Below are 14,063 nucleotides of genomic sequence, written 5' to 3' on the forward strand. Positions count from 1 at the left end.
TAAAACACTTTTCTATCCTCAAGTTCCTAGAGCCATGTATGCAGTGCCTACCATAACCAGTATGCATTGAGCACGCTTCTGATGCTGCAGGGTCCCTAAAGGTTACACTTTGTTACACAAAGTTTGAAGCCTGATTCGACTAAATACGGTCGAATATCTAAATCCGCCATAACACTGTAAAATGTATCCTTGTCCATAACGTCGTAATACTCATATTTTTGTATACGAGACAACATTTGAGAATGTGAGTAGACCAAGAAAAAAGGGACGGGGTTGTAAAAATTGCTGCTTAAGATGGATATAAAAAAATCCGCTTGCAGTGTGCATGCTTTTGGTACATTTCTGAAACTGATAATACTACTGTCTTACCTTTCATCAGATCTGTCATGCTCTGTCTCATAGCCCAAATGTTTTTGACCCGCTGCATTTGTGGTTTCCACTACACTGCTGCAAGTGTATTCCTGTTGCCTTATCTCCTCTCTTTTGCTCCCTCTGACTTTCTCTCAATTCACACACACACACACACACACACACACACACACACACACACACACACACACACACACACACACACACACACACACACACACACAGAAACACACACACACACACACACACACACACACACACACACACACACACACACACACACACACACACACACACACACACACACTCACACACACACACACACACCCCTCATGCCCGGCCCTCTCTCTTTCGTTATCGTTCTTTCTCCCTTCTTGTGAAAACTGAAAAGCTACATTAATTGTTTTCTTCTTGTGCAATTGCAGGCACGTACAAGACCGAAAAACCCATCTGATTATGCTTACACAAACTGGACGGACCACACACCAGCATGCACACAAGCACATGTGGTGAACACACACACACCTGAACTACACTTGACTCAGTGGGTGGTGGAGGACTCACCAGATTTTGCCTCTTTAAACAGTGCAGCAATATGAAGTGGAGGAGGGTGTGCTGTTTAATTTGAGGCTTTCAGAGTGAAAGTGAAGAGTTGGCACTGTGAGGAAGGAAAAACATTCTGTAGCTTTCATCACCCTTTTACGTTTTTCAAATGTCTCTTTTCCTCTTTATTTGGAGTTCTTACGTCTTTGTTCCTTTCTTGTGTTTCCGACAGCAGAGCTTTAAACTTGTAGCAATAAACAACGCAACCACCACCATGCCTAGATATTGTAAAATCTTAAAATGTTAAAACAAGTTGATGCAAATTTGCAAATCCTGTGACGCAAATGGCATTCATTGGCACCACATTTAAATGATATGGCCACTAAAAACTTTTATTTCCAGTGTGTTTGAATGGAAGAGCAGGCGTAAATGCAGGCTTTCTGGAACGCCCCAGTCAGCAAATCATCCGGAGCGATGTGAAGGCTCCTGCGCAGACGCTTGTATAGACTGAACCCAGTGACCCCTGGGTGTACTGTAGCCTGCGCAAACTGTGCAGTCTCTCTTTGTAGCACTGTCTTGCTAGAGGGTAAGGAAAGGGGGGCTTGTACATATTTGTGTAAAAAAGGAATGTGTGTTATTCAGTTATTTTTTCTTCCAAGACATGTATGCAAAACACGCAAAATAACGAATCATGCTTAAAATAAAACCAAAGGCTGCACCACAGATGTAGCTGTTTCACAAATTTGATGTGCATTTTGATGCCGTTTGTGTCTCTCCAGTAATGACACTGATTAGTCAGGAATAACATAATTCCTAAACTAAAAATTCACAAAAGACGGGAAAATACATCCCTCACAACTTGGTTTAGGATTCCAGCATTTCACTTTGTATAGCCTTGAAGTAAGTCACTGATGTGAGCCTTTCTTATCTTTTGTTCTTCTAAATATGCCTTTTTTCTTAGAATGTGCCCTTTTCTCAGAATATGACTCTTTTTTTTAAATGTTACTTTTTTTTTAAATGTCACTTCCTTTTTTTTTTAAATGTCACTTCTGTTTTTTGATTTTTTTTTTCCAGAATGTGGCTTTTCTTTTTAAATCATGTTGTGACATTCTCACTGAAGAGACTTGCAATTATTTGACTTCTGCTTTCAGACGTAGTTAATCATGAAGTTATTACCCTATCAGATAATAATCCAATGCAGAGGCAATAATGTAATATAATACATTATTTTATATATATATTTATATATGTATTTTTATATAGTCTTAAAGTTACAACCGGCCCTTTGAGTGCAGCCATAATGCTGATGTGGCCCGCGATTAAATTGAGTTTGACACCCCTGCTTTAGGGGGTCTTAAGAGTAATCAACACTGTCACAAAAGGATGAAATGGATAAAGAAAATCTTCATAATCATCACCGCCGTCTTTTTTTCCCAACTTTTTCTCATGAATGACTCTAAACACCCTTAAATTAAAGCATGAAAAATAATAATTACAAGTTTTGTAATTTTTGAGGGGAACAGGGAACCACTGATCTCCACTAGCATTGTTAATAAAATATGTGTTTTTAATACATTTGTATTAAAACACATATTATTATACAGATTATTATTAGATGAAAGTCTATCAGTTGATTAAAAGTAAGCAGACAAAGTTTGAAACAAAGTAATTGGCAACATTATCCTGGTGTATGTATTGCCCTAAGCAAATCAAATGATGTTGATGCCCCTTCTTCCACCCCAGTGACTCTCTAGGAACGGATCAGGGATCACAAGATGGTTTTTTGGGGGTTAAAGGTAAAAAAGGGGGATGAATTTTGGGGACGGACAGGAAAGGGGGTAGCCTACGGTGTCTGGGAGCAGATGGCCTGCCTCTCCCTCTCCCTCTTTTTTGGTGACATCCACTGGGAATTGGAGAGGCCTTTAAGCATTCCTTTAGAGGCCAGAGACAGATAAGTGAGTTATGCAGTTCACCACCATCTGGGCCCAGACAGCGCCTGGCCTGCAGCTGACAAGAGTGTGTGTGTGTGTGTGTGTGTGTGTGTGTGTGTGTGTGTGTGTGTGTGTGTGTGTGTGTGTGTGTGTGTGTGTGTGTGTGTGTGTGTGTGTGTGTGTGTGTGTGTGTGTGTGTGTGTGTGTGTGTGTGTGTGTGTGTACTATAGTAATAGCAGTAGGGAGGGGTAGTGGTGCGAAGGTCCTATTCCTGGAGAGAGGTCTGTACGTACACTGCCCTCCGCCGTGCTGCTGTGTCGTCATTGTTAACTCAGATGCTGACTTTTTTTTATTTGTCTTTCAGTCCCCATCGTCATTGTCAACTAATTTCGTCCCATTCTTGCGCAGCTGACAGTGTCTTTACGGAACATAGCATCTGTTGTGACACAGAGGGAGGGAGCGAGGGATGATGGCAGGGGACCATGTTAGGTTTGCCAATTTCCCTATTCCCATCGTTCAAGGCTTTGTGTGCATTGTAAGACGCTGCGCTGCTCTGCCAATTCCGATCTGCGCTTGACCTGCTGCATATCTGCCTGTTGTTTTCTGTGTTTAGGTCTTTTGTTTCACTCACGGGTAACATTGTGCAAATGCATCTGTGCACACAGCTCTGTAACCCTGCATTTTATTTAGTTTGTGCCATGTTGCTTAAAACTTCTTTCAATACATTTTATTGTTGCTGTTTTAGTGAAAAAACTAGACAAGTGTACAACTACTACTACTACTACTACTACTACTACAACTTCCACTGCTGTCAGGCCTTTGAAACAGTGACAACCTGACATGATAGAGATTGATAAACAAAAGAAAGTCCAAAAAAGAGCTAACAACTACACAGTTCTGAACAACTTCACTTTACAATGAACTCATCTAGTCTAAAAGAAGGTTGGCAGTATAGTCATGATTCTAATTATTCCAAGATAGCGAAGATAGATGGAGCAATATTGGCAGAACATATAAATAAGGAAACCTAAGGAATCCTTTTTCAAATGAAAACTCTCAGCCTGTAAAATCAAGACTCCTTTAATATATTTTTTTCATAGGGTATTCCAGGTTTTTAAAGTATGTTCAAGTTTTAAAGATTAAGTATATTGCAAGAGACGGACTTAAGCAAGAATGGTTCGTTTCAGATGTAGCAAAGGCCATCATATTCTGGCTACACGTTGCGGTATATTTGTGCAAATATGTTGGATCATAGACTCTCTACACTGCAACTCATTAGGTCGTTCTACCCTGATAATTGTCCAATTGATATGATCCATTATATTAAAACAACGATGTTCACCTTCATTTCATTACTACAATGTCAGCCATTTGCCAACCGTAGAAGGAGCTTGTTTTCTAAAATCAAAGACACTATAGGAAAATTGCTCAGTCCCACTCTCTGAATGACACCCTGCGATGGATTTAAATGGGAAAGATTCGCCCATTTTCATCTTTGTCTGTCCTCTGTTGGCACTCTGGCGCTCTGATGGGGTACAGTGCCAGCCCTATGAAGATAAGCTGCTCTTCAGCCCCTCGATACATCGACTTCCATGTACACAATGTCGGCTGAATACCCACTGAGTAAGTACAAAACCCCAAAACACACACTGAGACAGTTTCCCTATCCCTTCAGACTGTGCGTGTGTGTGTGTGCGTGCGTGCGTGCGTGCGTGCGTGCGTGCGTGCGTGCGAGCGTGCGTGCGTGCGTGCGTGCATGCGTGTGTGTGTGTGTGTGTGTGTGGCAGTCCTTTCCGCTGTGTAATTGCAGACTGTGTAGCAGCCTAATGGTGAGGCCCTGCATGGAAACTAAAAGATGTTGCTAATCCACCAACAGAATACAACAGGTCAAGCAGCCAGCGGCGGCTGAATTCAACCATGGGACCATAGCCACAAATTAGGACAGGCCGACAAGGCCCTGCGGCATTCTGGGTATTGTTGTGAGCTGCCAACGGGCCTCTAAAGCTTTTGGCTCAATGTGAAGGAACAGCCAAGGAAAGGTGAAGATTAATAGTGGCTTGGTGACCTGGGAGTACGACTATAAATCTATATCGCCACCAGAAGCTCAGCCATAGTGCACGCCTGTCTGTCTGTCACACACAGTCACACACACACACACACACACACACACACACACACACACACACACACACACACACACACACACACACACACAGATTCAGGACCATGTTAAAATATTACCATAAAGAACAAATCAACCTTTCTATAAACAAAAATGAAAAAGGAAGGTCATTTCATCCTCTCATATCAACTTTGCAGGTAGTTCTCTTTTTAAAAATAAAGGAACCATTTCCTAGAGATGATAGAAAATGCTAGTTGAGAGCTAACGGTATGAACCCTCACTTTCCTTTTCCTCGGTGCTCTGCAGCCTGATGAATGATGGCCCTTTGTTGTGTGCCGTGGCCATCCCTTTTCATGGGACCTGGCAAGCAAAAGTGAGGCGTGAATAGCATTAGTCCGAGTCAGTGCCCCCATAGCAGTGAAGCCAGCCCTGAAAACACAGCCTGCTAGCCCTCCTCCCCAAGTTTTATGAGCCAAGATGATTGAAGGAAAAGAAAACTGCCAATACAGAGGAACAGGGAGGAGAGGAGCGAGGAGGAGAGTCATCAGGGATGGATGGATGGTCGGATAAAACAGAGACAGCAGCCGCTCAACATAGGACTCACATCCCATGCAAGGAGGGATGTGATGGGGAACAGGTTTGGTTCAGGGGGAGTGAAAAGGATCCAGACAAAGGGACAGAGTAGGAGAATGGAGGTGGAGGACTCTGGCTGTCAGGACTGGCGCTGGGATGGAGTTAGATCTCATTTCTCAAGTGTCATCGCGCTATCTACGTCTCCTCCTCTCTCCTCTCTGTCCAATTACTGTCACAATGAGGCAGGCCCCTTCCTGCAGAGATGCATATGGCTCTGTGGTTGTAAAGCCATCACTCAAGACTGAAGCTATGCAGTTTTTGATCGGTACAGTGTGTGTGAGACTCAAAGGGCCACAGTAGGTTGTTGTTTGACTGAGCGTGAGCCGCTGCTTTGACAACTTGTCTCAACACGGTTTCCTCTGTACGCTGACACACGACAAACCCATCCCGGACATGCCGCATCAAAATCAGCCTTTAAATCGTGGTATTACTCTGTTTCTCTCGTGCCTACAGACTCCCTTTCTTTGTGAACTCACTTACAATACAGAAACTGAGAGTTAAAGATCTATTAAGGGATTGGGAAATGCAGAGTGCTTCCATTGATGATGCTTGAAAACAGCTATAAGGAGCTATCAGAACACTTTTGTACACACTCAAATGTAGAGGCTATATTCTAAAATTGCCTTCACTTTCTCTTTCCTCTCATGCATTGATATTTAAATGGTGAAGTTGTAGTGGCTGCATGGTCCCTTTATGTTGGTTTTGAAAGTCCCCTGACATCTGGGTCTTAAAGGCAATCAATAATCGCATAACATCACTGATGTGTGTCCTCTGTGGGAATGCAAAAGCGAATATGCACACACGGAGACACACACACCATATGTCAATGGTAATCTATTGATGGTGCTACAGAAAGCAGTGCTTGTGTGACTGCAGCTCGGGGTCATACAGGATCAATCAAACACAAATCAGTGTCTTTCTGAAGGACACCCTGGCAGCTCGGACACTTGCTAACATAAATGAGCAGGTCCTTCAACTGATAGTGTTTGTTTAGTGTTGAAGAGTTGGTTAAAAGACATGTATGTTCACTTTAACAAAAAGTGTCCTGTGCGACATGTTGACATGAAAAGTCTTGTATAGTTTATTTAACAAAATCATCCTCGTGTAGTGCTGCAATCTTGCCATAGTACAGATAGGGATTGAATACATTGCTATTTCAAATAATTGGACACTTATAGTCACAATATGACTGTGGTTTTACTCCACAGAAACATTGAAATGAAGATATTTTTTGTCTCAGACATTCAATTCAAGCCATGTTTCATCAGTGTAAATTGTAAAAGTCAGGGATGCGAGCACTTCTTAATGTTTCTGTGCTGGAATTAGCATGATGGAATTGAGTGGTGTCATGCAAATCAATAGCATGACCTCTTCACCTTTTCAGGCGGGAAAACTGGCGGTCCTATAGAGAGGAGAGACAACGTTTAACTGATGGCCTTTACACTGAAGAAAATGATTAGTAAAAAAAATTAGTCAAGTGTTGCTCTAATGTGGGAATTTAAGGCCTCGATTAATGTATTTGAGGTGGGAAAGTTTCTGATTCCTCCTGCATTAATATATTGTTGACAGAAAATAATCACAAACATAAATCTAATTGACAGTATGCAATAGACACCTGTTTTATCAAAACCTTATACGGTAAAATTGAGATTCACTTTTTTTTTTTTTGCAGTGTACATGCATCGATTGCCTGCAAACCTCTCGGATCCTGCAGGTCAGTAAAGCGAATTATTCCACATGCAAATCCTACAGATAGTGCCTTCCTTTACTCTTTCTGAAATAAAGGAAAGGTTTGGCCTTAATGTTATAAAAACATGCATGTAATCTAGCTACAAGTGTGATAAAACATGTGTATAATGAAGTATCATAACATGTATTCAATGATGCACATTTATAATTGCAGAAACTGTTCAAAGCACGTTTTAAAAGGTAGTAAAACACACTTTTACTAATACGTTTTCACCGCAACAAGCTCCCTATACAGCAGGCTGTATGTGCGCAGACGCAGCCCAGACATTAAGCTGCTCGCTCCATCGCGTTGTGAAACATTGTAAAGGATCTGCTTTTCTTCTGGCCAGTGTTAAATCCGATCCCCTTGATGCGTGGGGAGAGCCAAGTGAATTAGAGATTGAGGTGGGAGGCTGATTAACCCCCTCCTCACCCCGTCCAACCGAGACCAAAGTCGCGATGCAAAGAAAAGGAGGAGACAGAAAGAAGATATTTTGAAAAGCTGCCACGAGTTCCCTGTCACACCGCCTCCTGCGCGGATTGAGCCGTGCTCTTTGTTGGCCACAAGCATGAATACTGAGTGGATGTAAAGAGAAAAAGGCCCAGGAGAGAAGAAAAAGAAAAACACTGGGCCATGCGTATAGAAGAACCCAAAACAAAAATACTTTGACCTACAAAATGCGTATATTGGTTAAAGGGCCTTTTGGAATACTGTTTTGTTGTCTTTTATGTTTTTTTAAGTCACAATAGCTCCGGTTACACCATGATATACGACATATGTGGTGTATATTTTTATGGGAAAATACACAAACTGTTAATACTGAGGATACACCGAAGATCTGCCTCATTCTAGCCGAATTTTTGAAAAGATTAAAGTCCTATAATATACACTTTAAACATGAGTTTGTGCCACTAAAGTCAATTGATACCTTTTACTCAATATAAACTTTTAAAAAGCTCTGTTGTAGGCTACTTACTGTATTTAGTTTATGTGTGACCATAATATGGTTAATCTCATGCAATATTTCTTTTTCTTGAGGCTCGTTGGAGACACAACGTCAATTAGTTTCCGAAAAACAGACACCCACACACACACACACACACACACACACACACACACACACACACACACACACAAACACCCACACACACATACACACACACACACACACATAAACACACACACACACACACACACACACACACACACACACACACACACACACACAGCAGATCCCTCCTCCGGATACAATCACCTTTATGCAAACACGTGGGCTTCTGTCTGCCTGCCCACTTCACTAGTGGAGTGATGGGGGGGGGGGGGGGGGGGGTCACAGGTGTTCAACAATCCCACAAACACACACCCCCCAGTCCCCACCCCCCTGTACCCACCCCAAAACACCCACTGCACACGCACCTTTGTGTCATTGCAATTCTGGGTGGAAAAGAAAGATACAAAAACAGGAATAACGTTTTAATTAAAAGTCTTAATAAATCGGATTTTTCCTCTTTAACTGTATATTAATTGTGAAATAAATGCAAGGCGTGTGCAACAATAGCACCTACGATTATAAAGGAGGCCTGTTGGGGCGTAAAGTAGCTCAACAGGCCCGTGTATGGGTGTCAAAGCTGAGCCTGCAACAAAAGATAAGCATATTTTTAAAGTTTCTTTCTGTTCTTTGAACAACCTAATGGCAAGAGGAAATACTTACCTTAATTCTGCCTCGTTTCACGTTAATAACTCACCTTAATTGACAAAATATAGGAAATAAACATTGGAAACAGTTTGATTTACATCAAAATATAATTGAACAGATTCAATTAAAAAATCAGACCTGCAGGACTTGGTTGTTTTCACCTTTCAATCATTGTTTTGATCTGCAGCTTCTAAACACACTCAGACCTTCATTCGTTGCGCTAAAGGTAAAAAAAAAAGAGGTTTTTTTTTGGTGAGGGGGGTAAAGAGGGTCAGGGAGCTTTAACTCGGTGACAAAGCCTCATTTGCAGGTCAATGCGATGGCACACTCGCTCTCCTCTCCATCCAGCTCGCCTTTGTTCCCTGTCGCCTGCGCCGATGCCAGATGGTCATGGAAAATGCTAATTCCTCTTGGCTGATTTTCCTCTTTTCTATATTTAATTGCAGCCTTTGCAGACTGTCCCATTAAGTGTGTGTTTTGAGAGGAAAATGCGATTTAAGGGTTTTATTTTGACTGATATTCTGTTTTCAGCTGTTGAATTTGCCTGAAGCCTTAGAGCCACCGTGTATTTCAAAGTGGCTGCATCGCAATATTTTTGCTACGTCAGACTCATAAAGGAGAAATATTTTTTGGAAGAACCAGTGACGTATTTGACTGAGAAATTACGATTTTTTTGTTGGTATTCAATGTTATTAATTACTCTACTAAAGTTAGATTAAACAGACTCTGCAGAGGCACAGACATGAGACGTATTGCAGTGTTTGAATTTGATTAATCTTAAAGATCGACCATATTGGTTTATTTACGTCACTCATAACGTCTTTATTTATTAATAACGATCGAATAGACTCGTATTTATCTCGAATTCACCTTTATACATGAGTATGTAACTATGTATATTATACAATGGATATTGATGTATTCGTTTCTTTTTGGCAATCACATTTTTTATTATTGGTTTCAAATAAATGATACAATAAAAGAGCTCTGTTTTTTTTTATTATTTTGAAAATTGAATGTTTTATAAATCTTGTTAAGTACATTTAATTTCGATCTAATTAAAATAAAGGAAGTCCAGTTGCTTTTAATGAAAAACAAACGTTGCTTTTGTTAAAGCCTATTATTGATTCCTCACATTCATCTTTTATTTGCAAGGTGATCACAGAATAATGTGTACTTTGTCAATACATAACTCATAAGAAAATATATAACACAGTATTTTGGTATGATTTAATTAATTGATTGAAGCTAATAACATTTGAGGATTTTAATAATGACAGACACAAATGTAACAGTGTTTGTGAGCTAAAGGTCAGATGGGAGACTGAAGAGCTCATGAAGCAGATTCCCTCTCCTGCAGCAGCTGGTTGTTTCATTATATTCTCTAGCAGTGGGTTTGCTAATGAGCTCTGTATGTTAGCTGTCATCTCTTTCCTTTATGAGCATCATATATACAGCAGGACTGAATTAAGATATCATTTGTCATACTCTAAGGAGCTACATTTAAACTGTTTAAATCCATCTGGTCACACAAGTCAAGGCCTTAGAAGCTCATATGCTGTGGCCATCTCACTTATAATGCATGGACAGTCTGATGAAAATAATTTACTGGTTAAAATACAACTAGATTTGTTTAATTCCTGTTTAAAGGGACGATCACTCCAATAATTTCAGGCCTTAACCTATGACCCCTCTTGTATTTGCCAGAATTCAATACCTTTTTTAGAAACCGAATGCGACTTAAACTTCTATGTATTGGGACACATTTGATATAGTTGCACAGCTGTAGAGACACATACAGAAAGATGACCCCTTTAACTCTGAGTGGGGACTTGAGCCCTTGAATGTGTCCAGTCTCCAACATAGAAGGGACTTCATTAAAGTAACACATGAACAGCTGTTGTCTTTAACATGTAAACTATTGAGATTTTAAAACTACACTGAATGGCCTCGCAGCTCCCCGTGGGCATATGGGCGTTAATTAGCTGGATATAGCCATAGATTAATTATAATATTTTTTTCGTCCATTCGTATCAATAGAGCAGCCAGACAAAGTGTCTTTTGTTCTCTGATGCAGGACATTCTGCGGCTGACTGAATGGGTCTTGGCTATGTCTACATGGATTTGCCATATGGCAACAAAAAGGAAAGAATGGAGCCAGAGAGGGCTTTGTGTTGGGAATCAGAACAAGCCCGTCAGAGCTTATGGCTGCATGGAAGCTGACAAAGTCACTCTGGCCATCAAAAGTCTCCATTTTCATCAAAACATTAGTGTCAGATAGTCAAAGCTATTCAAACGAAGGGAGAACTTGAGGAAAATTATGAAATATGCCTTTGTTTTATCAGGTACTGCAGGCCCCGTGCGCATCCACACACAGCGCTGCATTTGGCTTCTTTCAATGAAGGGTAAACTTGCAAGTATGACCTGGTGAATGGTTTGTTTCAATAGGACAATTACAAAGACTAGTAGTTTTCTTTTTCCAGCTCTAGCAGGTGGCCTCCACGCCCGGTGTATCCACGGCGGAGTAAACAGTGTGTATGAGTGGGTCTTTAGAGTGGAGTGCGGGTGGATGTGGGGGTGTCTTCGTGGCGGACAAAGCGGGGATCCAAAGGCAGCTGCTGCTTCTTTAGAGAAGGCGAAAGGGCCTTTAAATCCCAGCCTATATCCCGCAGCTGCCATGCGGCCCAGAGCTGCACGTCTCAATGCGTTTTCCCCCCGCAAGGTGTACTACAGCCCAATGCAGAGATACAGGCGGAGCTCCGAGAACAGAAATATACCTGCAACCCGGGGGAGGAGCAGAGACATGGACGTGTGCCATCACACTGCCTGGATTCTCGGTGGTGTGTATTGGGCTTTTTTGCAGTTAAATAGAATGAATCATCTTTAAAAAAGGCAGGTCGATCATTATAACTCTTAATGGAAATAAGACTAGCATTCAATAAATGCACAATAAAGCTGTTTCTAAATTTAGATCACGAGGCAGAAACCAGACAATATAAAAGGTCTCTTTTTCTCAGTTTCAAGATTTAGTACGCCGAACTAAAGAAAATTGACAAAAATGCACCAACAAATGTGTTTAAAGTTCAAGTGAAAAATATTTTATTCTCATCTTTTACAAGACATAATTAGGGCACTTACGAAAACACAAAAAACGGCTCAGAAACACAAAGAAATAAATTAGAATGGTCTTAATAATAAACATTAACAGAAAAACAAGAACAGAAAATAAACATTTATAGGCTGTTGTCTCTATAAAGCTGTACACTTTTGGCCAGTGTAGACAATTCTTTTAAAGTAATTTAGGATTGCACAGATGTTAAAACATTTAACACTGTCGAGTGGCTGTATGCAAAAGCAACATGAATGCTACATTTGTACTAGATATAATTAATTCAGCGAAATGTCCTCTTTTTCCTCTCCCTCTCCAAACCGTTCAGTCCTGAGTCTATGCCCGGGTTTGGTGTCGCTCCGCCGGGCGCACCGAGGCGGAGCAGCCGGTCGGATATGGGGCTCCTTTCTCCCGCAAACCGTCAGCTGTGTTCTCCTCTCCAGCGTTTAAGTAGCGGGGAAAAACATTCCCATCTTGATCCTCAAAAATGTGCAGGCAAGTAGTGCAAAACGCCTGAGGAAAGGAAACAAAAACACGGTAAGTTTTCTGAGTATTTCACAGCAGTCATTCCGAGTAAAGACGCCAGTCAGCTTTTTGAGGAAACAGGAGAAGTAAGCAGGCGTCACCCTTTAGCCGAGACTTTTCCCGCCATATCGTGACGCACATCCCCCTCCCCCAACCTCTGGTGTTACTACAGCTACTACTATCACTACTACTGCGATTTCACCACCGCAACTCTCCCCACCCCCCTCCCAGATAAGACTGCCAGGGCTTTCTCGCTCACGTAATCATTTTTAATAAATGCAGGAACAAAACAGATATAATTGATTTAAAGGCAGCTATCCGGTTCAACACGACTCTTGATAATAAACAGTTTGATAACCCGAGGTGTAACAAAACTGAAGTGACATAAAACAAGATTTGTCGATTTGAACAGTTTAGAAAAACATGAGAGATCTTCTTACCTTCAACGGATTCTCTTTCGGGGGGTTTGTTCCACAGAGATAGGAGACGACTTGGAGTGGTGGCAAGCGCTCATTTCACTTGTCTTTTTATCAGCAGACCTTTTTCGTTTCACGAAAAAATCTGAGGAAACGAAAAAAAATATATAAATACACATGAATCCACTAGAGCTGAAATTACGCACGGAGCAGACAGGCAGGGGAAAGTACGGGGTTTAGCCATGAAAACGAAATGCATAGACATATTATAAAAGAGATATATTTATTTGTATATTTACCTGTGATGTGTGTGTTGTTGTCAGTGGTGGTCGTGCTCTTCCGTCTGACACACTGTCTGTGCGCCGGCTTCCCTGAGTTGAGCTTGTCTGTGCGGTTCTCCTGGTTGACCTCCACCGGACACGGAGTGCTGCTCTCAGGAACAGCCAGGCGCTCCAGTACATCCATATTATCAGGGCTCTCCGGGAGAACAGAATCCAAAGAGGGCCTCTTCTTCACGGGTGTCTCGGGCACCCTGGTCCTGTCGTTCTGCACAGAGTCCTGAAAAAACACCGGGGTCTTTTCCACGGACACCTCTTCCCACTCGTAATCCCCTTCCAGCGGGGCGTTGGCCTCGAAATTAAAGTTCCATCTCTGCTGGTCCCGTTCAGAAATCTCCCGCAGTTTGCTTTTCATCTCCGTTTTTAGTTCTTCGTGATCCACCGGTCCGAAGAGGTTGCGGCACACTGTTGTGCGCCTGTAGAGGGGGAAGGTCCTCCTGGCCACCAGCCTCTCCAGCGCGCTTATCGATAACTGGACGTTAGACATCTCCAAAATCTTTCCAAAAAATCCCCAAAACACAAAATAAGAGGCCCTATTTGGCTGTTGGATCCCTGATGAGACAGTATCAGGTGTTGTTGTTGTTGTCGTGCCGAAAATGTGTCTCTTTCTCCTCTCTCGTACGTCTCTCTCCACCACGTAGTTCAGTTTAAA

At 41.7% G+C, this 14,063-nt stretch overlaps 1 protein-coding gene across 1 annotated transcript; it reads right to left on the reverse strand.

Moving 5' to 3' along the window:
• Window positions 1-12,098: 12,098 nt before the first annotated feature.
• On the reverse strand, window positions 12,099-14,063 carry LOC117497428 (cyclin-dependent kinase inhibitor 1C-like). Its single transcript, XM_034149403.1, has 3 exons — window positions 13,373-14,063; window positions 13,098-13,218; window positions 12,099-12,645 (listed from the first exon to the last, which is right to left on the reverse strand). The coding sequence occupies exons 1-2, from the start codon at window positions 13,896-13,898 to the stop codon at window positions 13,100-13,102; spliced, it is 645 nt and encodes a 214-aa protein (XP_034005294.1). The 5' UTR covers window positions 13,899-14,063; the 3' UTR covers window positions 12,099-12,645; window positions 13,098-13,099.

This window comes from Trematomus bernacchii, unplaced genomic scaffold (assembly GCF_902827165.1).
Source record: "Trematomus bernacchii unplaced genomic scaffold, fTreBer1.1, whole genome shotgun sequence".
Lineage (NCBI taxonomy): Eukaryota > Metazoa > Chordata > Actinopteri > Perciformes > Nototheniidae > Trematomus > Trematomus bernacchii.